Here is a 9,854-nt window from a genome sequence, read left to right as displayed (position 1 = left end):
GAACCCTCTGCTATTTATCATTACTGATATTTATATAGGAATAGAAAAACCAAGAAGTTTCAAACAATAAATCTGCGCTGCTTTGTCTGGAAAATATTTTATGTAAGTAGTCAAGTTGATCTAAATAAAATGTGTGAATTGTACTATTTATTGTTAGTGTCTCCCACTATGATATGAGTATGCATTCGAATTTTATATGGATATTCTATTGAATGGCCTTACCAAGATTGTTTCAATGATTCATGTGAAGATTTGACTTAATTGTTAGTGTCTCCCACTATGATATGAGAATGCATTCGAATTTTATATGGATATTCTATTGAGCGGCCTTACCAAGATTGTTTCAATGATTCATGTGAAGATTTGACTTGATGTTTTGTCAAATGTGTGTGCCCTCCACTGTATGGTGTCGACTATATTATACTACTAGCATAACAGTTGCACCTCTTAGTGGTGCAAGTGTTAGTTTAATTATAATTTATCATTTAATTCATTTTGTATAATTTTTTTATATTATTATTATTTATTATCAGATCCTCATTTCAAAGATATGATGTAATTAAGCTTTTCAACTGAGGGATATGACAGCAAGGAAGACTAAATCAGGAATAGGAAAACCAAATCACTTTAAAGAATAAAACTGAGCTTCTCTGTCTGATAAAAACATGAAACTATGCCTTGAGAAAGAAATCAAGGAACTCTTAAGTGGGAGATATTTAACTAAGATACTGATCCGTCCCCAGATCTGATGGATTCGGAGACGGATACGTTCGGATTCCACATGCGTCCGGATTCCCCGTGGATTCTGGCTGGAAGCCATCCACGGGGAATCTGGACACATCCGGAGGAATCCATGGGCCCAGTGCCCAGAAAGCTAATTTAAAATGCCCAAACTTAAGTTATTTTGATAGTCTAAGACTAAACTCTAATGTTGAACAAGCACATATTGATATATCATATGAATTTTGAAATATCTTCAATTTTGATAAAGGGTGTAGTATCATAGTCATACTATCACATGATTTGTTTCTATATATTTCTTTGCATATTATACACACACACACACACACACACTTCCTCCCACATCCGCATCCAAAAAAAAATTCCCCGCATCCCGTATCCGCTTCCAGAATCCGCATCAGAATCAGAAACTTAGATATTTATGTAGGTTGTCGAGTTCGTCGCAATAAAATGTATGAATTGGATTTCATGACTCATGAAAATTTTCCATTATGTAAAGAATCTATTAAAGAAATCTAACAAACAGTCTCGCCAACTATATTCATGGAATGAACATTACACAGTGAACAAGATGGCTAATGTTACAACCAAGCCCAGATTAAATGACTCAATGCTCCTCAGTTATGCAGAAAGACAAGGAAAACTCCATCAATTTTCACGTGCTTAAAAAATTTAACAATAATTGCTAAACAGTAGCTTTTTGATGATCATTATTGTGTCACATCTGTATTAGTTAGATGACAGGTGGCATGAATTTGGAAGCAATGTTATTATCAGTGTGACGCAGGCATTGGGGGAGGTCGAGGTGGGTTTTCGGTACAGGAAAAAAGGGCTTCAATTAAGGGAAGGTGGGGGCTGAGGTGGGGTGTTTGCTGTAATATAAAAAATGGATGGTGAGGCTGAGGTGGGTTGGCTGCTGTAATAAAAAATGCTAGTTATGAAATGATGTATAACAGTAGAAGAACTAATAAATAGTAATACCAAATACTTGAACATGGCAAAATTGCAGTATACCCAATACAGAATACAGTACTGTTGAACAATTTACAAAATATAGCATACCTGAATATTGAAATTTTCATTTTGAACATTGAATATCAAATTACCAATTACTACATTCTAGAACAATGAACAACGGAACATTGAATTAGAAATTAGAATACTAAAATTATTGAAACGGTGCATGGAATATTTCTATCATATCAATAGTATGTGTATCATAAAGATGATTATAATCAGTAGCATACAAAACAAGTACAAAATGTCAAAATATAGTGGAGCCGTCCTAGTCATCCCTCTAGGAAAACTGCACGTTGTCACGAAGACTTCTACACGTCCCTTAAGACCCCTAAGACCTCTCAACAATGAGATGGTAGTACGAAGACGGTGGTGGGGGGACTTGGTGTTGTGGTGCAAAGGCGGTGGTGGGGGGGACTTATGAATGCCAAGTCCGTAGTGGTGCAAACGTGGTGGTGGGGGGACTTAGGAACACCAATTCCCTAGTGGTGCAAAGGCAGTGGTGGGGGACTTAAGAAAACCAGGTGCTTGGTGGCGCAGAGACAACAGTGGGGGGGACTTGGGAATGCCAAGTCCCCATCCCAAAGATCTCCAACCTGGGTGCATGGGGGTTTGGGGAGGTTTGGAGGGGACATGTCCTCGTACCACACGGGTTATTATCCTCAATTTGTCATCCTTCAAAGAAGCTCCAAAAGTCAAGATTTTGAACTTGCCACTCCAATAAACCATCATCATTAGGGAATCTAGAAATCCACAGTCTCCCTAACTAATAGATTCGGACTTTGCAATGCTCTTTTGTCACTTAAGGAAGAAGACTATTAAGAAACCAAACGTAAGCAGCATAAGATGGAATCGCTTCTAAAAAGATAGCTAAGATGCCCATCTACCTTCGAGATTGAAGAAAATTGTTAGCATAGGAAACAAATATGTTAAGAACCAAAACCTGTCTCTGTGGAGGATACAAAAAGGCTATAAACTACAAAATGCCAAAGAAATGACCCCTTTAGCATCCTAATTCCTGAAATTCCAAATCAAGTTCATTCTGCCGACTGAAATAAGAAGCAGGAAACCCCCTGGCAGGAACAGGATTGTCGGTAACACACACTGAATTATGAACTCAAAAAGCATCATATTGGTGACTAACCAATCAAATCGATTTCAAATAAGCCATGTCCAAAGAATGAAGAAAATTCGTCTACTGAAGCTTGGTTAACAACTAGGTTCTGCAGTCCAACATAATTATAGTCAATATCACAGCATTAACGGCTAGGCTCTCTCCAAATAGAGTCTTACAACAAAATGAAGCATTCAACAAGGTCATAAAAGATATCAAAACCATGAGATAATACTACAGAAGATGTCATAACAGCCATTGGTCAGAATTTTTCATTTTTGTCAAATAGCATGCTTATGGATAGCATTGCTCGGGCTGCTTTACTTTAACATGACTTAAGCTACTCAGGACAGGCCTTAAAGTCTTACTCTTGTACTCATAATGAATTTGAGCACTCGATATCTACCAGTGAATGGCAAGACAACAAATAGTGTATTTCTAATGCACTTTTTTACAGGACGGAAAAATTGTCCACAAGCAATTTAAGAAAAACATCAATTTCCTCATTAAATCCCACTAAAAGTTGTGCATAGCTCTATAAAGTGTAAGTAACACAATAAATATAGGTCAATGCAGATCAATTCAAAACCATGTAGTCAATTCCTGAAAAATTATCACGACGCATATGTTCGATTCACTTTAGGCGTAGCTTATTGAGTGCTGGGAATGGCCCTTGAACAGTCAAGCCAGAGGTACTGACGCTTGCAAGAAATTCATTTATAAATGCATCAATGTTCAACCTATTGATCAGTGTGTTGAAATACTCAGCTTGTGTATTTTGCAACGTCCCACTCAGTCCCATTTCTAACAAAAAAATTATGTTTAGAAGCACCCAAGAAAATCCTATCAATGATATTTATATACAAAATAACTTAGAAAATGGGCTGGGAAAAGTTCCATTGAATGATAGCTAATTAGCAATTAGGACTTTCTAATTCCAAAATCACAAAGCAGTTAACATGAACGAATATATAGTATATATAGGTTGTCAGTCAAAACATCAGCGAGTAGTATTACAAAATAATTTATTTACAGAGGGAAAAATCACCCATTAGTTCCCTAACTGCTTTTTTAGGGAGTTTGCAGATCTAATGATTTTAGATTTGCCAAGCTTTTGCCAAATTGTGAAGTCCAAGCCAAGATTAGGTCTAACTAGTTTTGCCAACCACAATTTCTCTAATGATTTTGATGTTATTTTTAAGTTTGCTAAGTTGTGAAGTTCAAGCCAAAATTAGGCCTAACTAGTATTGCACACCACAATTTTTTCCAAGTATGGTACATACTAATATGCCCCTAAAATGTCGCACTTCTCAGTTCCTTTGCGAATCTTAAGTCATTCATCTTATACACTGAGAATTTAGTCTGCACCTTATAAAGTACATGACAAAACTTTCTACAGTTACCAACATACAATACTGTTTGGAGTCGAGCAGTACACAAGGTAGATATCAATAGCAACAGAAAATGAAAACGACGATTATAATTCAATTCAGGAGCAGTTTCAGTACCAGCTTGGTTTAAAAAATTATACTCTCGCCCTTCAGACATAATGCCGTGCATGTATCCACCTATTAACACTATTTAGTGTTTTGCATTCCATCCATTCGAGTCTCCTAGAAAATCCTCTCCAAGGAAATTACAGGAAGAACAATGCCACATGATTGCACAATCAAACTGGAAGAGAAAGCTACCAAAAGATCCATTGCAACAAAATAACTGTAGGGCTAAAAAAAACCCTTAAAGTGAACAAACCAAAACATATTGAGCCAATGGATTTCAAGAATTGGGAACGAAGGATTAGGAAGGTGAAATGTTATGGAGAGCATTGAAATCATAAAGGTACAAAGCAATACCATTGACCCGTTGAATGCGAGAGGGAGTAAGATTCTGGAAGGGCCAGCAGAAGGACACAACCCTGGCATTTTGAGAGAGCTGCCGCTGCAAATGGGGAAGAAGCTTGGCATTGCCTGCATCGCTTAGGTAAAGTGTAACAACAGAAGCGCGTTGCAGCTGCGAGGTGGCTTGCAAGGCGTCAGTGTGGAGGACAGAGATCATGTGGGCAAGGCCCTCCCGCTCGATGGCGCTGATGGCTTGCTTGGCGAGGCAAGCATCCATTTCAAGACCACAGCCCCTGGCGCCGTGTTGCTTTGCAGCACTGATGAGGAGACGTCCATCTCCACAACCCACGTCCACCACCATGTCCGAGGAGCAGACGCCTGCAAGCTTCAGCATTGCGAGCCCCACATGCTCTGGAGTGGGCACAAATGGCGCCAGCCTAAACCCTGCTAAATATTTCATCCATAACCCTAATCTTAAGCCTGCCATCAATTTTCCATTTCAAGCTTTGCAGTGAAGAGGTCTTTTTGGGCAGCACATTGTCTCTGTTCCATTGAGAAAATGAGGCCCATTTGTTCGACCTTTCAAAACACCCATTTGTAACGGTGAAAATTATAATGTTTCAATATATCTAGTTATAAAGCTATAAAGCTGCACTTCAGTGGCAATGTTTCTTTTCTATTTTTATCTTGATTCGTGGAGGGCTCTTTGTGGACTATTCAACTTCACCAGCAGATCAAAGGCCCAATGACCTCGATGTTTCTTTTTTCAGTTCGTACTATTGCCAGAAATTTCTCTAGACCTCATTGTTAAAGAGTGACTAAATATTTATTCACCAACCAATGGTATGATTTTATTTTTTTGTTTTAAACATTATTAACAAGACTTTGGATTTTAATAATTGTATGGTAAATGTGATTGTTGGTAGGTTTGTGTTGGTCAAATTAGAAGCGTGGTAGAATTTGTCTTTTGGAAAGCTTTACATATATTATGAGACAAGAGAAGGTGTAACAATAAAGGTATGGTTGTAAATTGTTAGGAAAATGCAGTACGCTGTAGAAACGTGAGAGAATATCAATTGTTGATGGCAAGGCTAACAAATAAAAGTTACTAGGGTGTTCATTTATGGGCTTAACTTTAAACACTATATAATAATTTTCTACCCTTGGCTTAAACAAATTGTTAAGTTTATGTGTGAAATTTCATTTGTAATGTTTGGAAAGCATAGGTTGCATAATTTTTAAAGATATTTTGTAGAGAAATTATTTTGGAAAGTTTTGTGTCAAGTTCATTCTACAACTACCAATGCAATAGAACACGTGACTACAGATGTTATGTTGTGCAACACAGAAAGCTTTAGGTCGCACTTGGTGAGAATGCAGAAAAATTTTAAATTCTCATGCAACAAAATTAAAATATATATAGCGGATGGATGAATAAAATAGAGGCCTTAGGTGTTAGCATCATTTCAGAAGATTGGAAGTTGGGGAGGAAATCCTTAACATATCATTTCCACATTTAGCGCCTCTATTCTTAGGTCCCTCTTTGCAATATTGGATCAAGCCCGATCTTGGACAATCATCGAGCATGGATTTCAAAGGCAGGGCAAGTGGGTTTCTTGTTTTTTTTTACTATAATGAGTTAAGATTTGATGGTAGTTTTTTGTATACTTGTGTGATCTTATGCTCATGAAATGTAATCTCCTACAAACATGTACAATTCTCATTCACATTTATTTTATTCTTGATTCACACATAATCCATCTAAGTGTTTTTAAATGTTCAAATTCTCATTGCTACGTTAATGTTTGTATATTCAATTGGAAGTGGTATATCAATTAGTACAAGATTGTGATAAATGATGTAGTGTATGCACATGAGTGCATCTCCCGTCCACAAGTGACCTGAGATAATACAAAGTTGTTACAAGTGAAGAAAATCATAAGGGCATTCACACTTGACAAAATGGTCTAAGTATGTAACCAACAAGTTATAAGAAGTCAAGGAAACATGAAGGTTGAAGTGATTGATGGTCATGAAGACAAATTTGAGGCAAGTCAGTCGAATGAAGTTGTAATGAACCCAAATTGGGGGTCCATCATTTATCTACGACTTCCCTTTTGATATAATTATTTTACCATATTTTTCTCTGGATACTTTTGATAATTTCTATCTATTACCATATCATGCTTATATCTGAGACTCGAAACCTATTGATCTAGTCAGTGCTGAATTAGATTTCACCTACTATATCATTCACTGATCTATGCATGGTCCATTATAGCCAACTATTGATCTTTGTTACCATGAGATTTAGATTCTCAATTAATATTACCACAATTCTTCATTACAGTTGACTGTGTAATATATTTGACAGCCATTCTGTTAGATTAGGTGAAAAACTAATCTCCCAAGAACACCTACATGCATAACCCTGTCACATGGATGAAGCAAAGAACAGAAGCAAGAAAAAATTATGGAGGCCAAAAAGCCAGATCCATCTTATGGACATGCAAAGAGCAATATCTCATATAATCCAATAAGTGAATGAATAGAATTACAAAGAGGTGAATCCTTATAAAGGAATCACGAAACCCGAAAAGGAAAACTAAATCCTAAAAAAGCTAGGTAGCACAATATAATTAATAAAATATTAATTATATGCACCTACAAGATAGCTTAAGCAAACTAGAGTAATAGGCAACTTAATTAATTAAATCAAAGTGATTTAATTAATAAGTGCAAACAAATAATTACTCTAACACCCCCCCTTAAGCGAAGCTCAGGAGGTAAGCTAACCTAGCACAGCTATGAAAGCAGAATTGGGTCCCGGCAACAAGGCCTGATCAGGTACCCAATCACAAAAAAATCTCTATAAAGAGGAGAAATAGAGAAAACCACATGGGAAAAACCCTACTCCAAAAAGAGATAGCAAAGAATGTTCCAGAAGAAGGAACAAAGAGATCAGAAGAGAATCATTGAAGCATGAAGAACTGCAAAACTCTGTCAAAATGTTGATCTGTAGAACCTCCATGGAAATAGAAGGCACGAACCATCAACCAAAGAAGCATAGAACAACAATATAACCTCCCCTTAAGGCAGGTGAGGTGACAGGCAGTTGAAAAGATGGGCCAAAAATCTCCTACAACACAGGAGCCAAACACATCAAGAGTGAGGCACAAACACCAATAAAGGCACGTGTCATTGACACTGCATGAGAAAATAGAGAAAGAGGGCCTATAAGCGGCAAACAACTATCCCCCCCATGGCACTTTATAAAATAGTGCGAGTACAACGAATCACAATGATGAAAAGGATCTCGAAACGTAAGAGTGGCACTTTATCTCAGTGCGTTGCATAAAGATGCTTACAATGAATATCAACAATGATCAGAAAAAACATAAGGCTGAAACAACAGAAGGTAGAGCCCAAAATGAAGCAACTAAAGCAACAAAATCGATCTCCGGACCTAAAACAAACAAGATATCCACCAGAATGCTAAAATGCAAAAGACTAAATAGGATGTTCCTAGAATAGAATCTGGAACAAAAACTAGCATCATTGGAAAGAGCACAGAAAGAGCTTTCCAGCGATATAAAGAAGTCCAAAATCGAAGATCGAAAGCTCAAGATACGCCTCCCGGAGTGCAAAACAGAACATCCAGCTTTGACTGCCAAAATAGGTAACCAAATTGCATCAAAACCAAAAAAAACCTATACCAGCATCTCTGTCTCGGAACCAACTTTCCGATGCATTTTTCGAATTGAAAAAATACATCCGTATGCTCAAGTTACGGAGAAAAAACCTCCAAGGCCTCCGGATGCAAGAAAAAATTATTTTTTTTTAATAAAAAAATAATAATAGAAACAAAAAACTTTCACCACCACCGCACCGCCGGGGGAGCAGTGGCCGGGTGGTGGGAGGGCGGAGGCCGCCACAGGTGGGGCTGCGGTGAGACCACGGCGGGAACCACCGGCGGAGCCGCTACGAGCCACTGGCGGACCGCTAGCGGTGACTGCTAGCGGCTCCGCTACGGTTTCTTAACTGCGGCGGCTTAAACAGCCACAAAATCAATTTTTTTTGCAATTTTTTTGATTTTTGATGCCTTGTAACGCGTGCAGGAGCCGTACGGCCCTGTTGGGCAAAAAAATTTGCGTCCCAGACCAACATTGTCCAAAATGGACAAGTTTTATATGGATTTTGACTATCTCAGGCCTTCTGGACACAACCGTGAGGTCCATTTGAGCCCAAGGCGAGCAAAAACAAACCCTTTCTCAAAAAACCACATAAAATTTTTGAAACCCTTGAAAAATGCCTGCTTCTGAAACACTTCAATAAAACACGAACAAGGAGCAGCAAGACTGCTCTGATACCATGTTAGATTAGGTGAAAAACTAATCTCCCAAGAACACCTGCATGCATAACCCTATCACATGGATGAAGCAAAGAACAGAAGCAAGAAAAAATTATGGAGGCCAAAAAGCCAGATCCATCTTATGGACATGCAAAGAGCAATATCTCATATAATCCAATAAGTGAATGAATAGAATTACAAAGAGGTGAATCCTTATAAAGGAATCACGAAACCCGAAAAGGGAAACTAAATCCTAAAAAAGCTAGGTTGCACAATATAATTAATAAAATATTAATTATATGCACCTACAAGATAGCTTAAGCAAACTAGAGTAATAGGCAACTTAATTAATTAAATCAAAGTGATTTAATTAATAAGTGCAAACAAATAATTACTCTAACACATTCGACCTTTATACATTGTTGTTATGCTTGTGCAATATTCTCATAATGCCTACTCCAACTACGATTACTCCCACAATGTCTTTGGATCTGGAGTCACCCGTCAACCTTGTATTGATCGCTTATCATTAGTTTTTGGTCACTATGCTTCATGACTTTATTGTGAATGGTATATTCCATGTCTTCCCTTACCAAAATAGAACTCCATCATATATACTGCTATATTTTGATTTGAATGGACGTGTCTCCAAGATGTGATGGGTTGATATAGTACTCATCGGTGCTTAATTAATTATGTATTGTATTATTTTTATTAGATTTATATTAAAAATATTTATAATGCCATTGGTTAGGCCTATTAATGTACGTATATTACTAAATATCTTTATATT

General features: G+C 37.4%; 1 protein-coding gene across 1 annotated transcript; it reads right to left on the bottom strand.

Annotated features, from left to right (window-relative positions):
- Positions 1-4,190: 4,190 nt before the first annotated feature.
- On the bottom strand, positions 4,191-5,339 carry LOC149542735 (uncharacterized). The gene has a single exon (XM_089797625.1). It carries the CDS (start codon positions 5,195-5,197, stop codon positions 4,670-4,672), a length of 528 nt encoding a protein of 175 aa, XP_089653751.1. The 5' UTR covers positions 5,198-5,339; the 3' UTR covers positions 4,191-4,669.
- Positions 5,340-9,854: the final 4,515 nt, after the last annotated feature.

The sequence above is a fragment of the Cupressus sempervirens genome, chromosome 8 (genome assembly GCF_028749045.1).
Source record: "Cupressus sempervirens isolate cs-2001-9-10 chromosome 8, ASM2874904v1, whole genome shotgun sequence".
In the NCBI taxonomy this organism is placed as follows: Eukaryota; Viridiplantae; Streptophyta; class Pinopsida; order Cupressales; family Cupressaceae; genus Cupressus; species Cupressus sempervirens.
The sequence above is the reverse complement of the archived record's forward strand: the minus strand, read 5'-3'. Positions and strand labels throughout refer to the sequence as shown.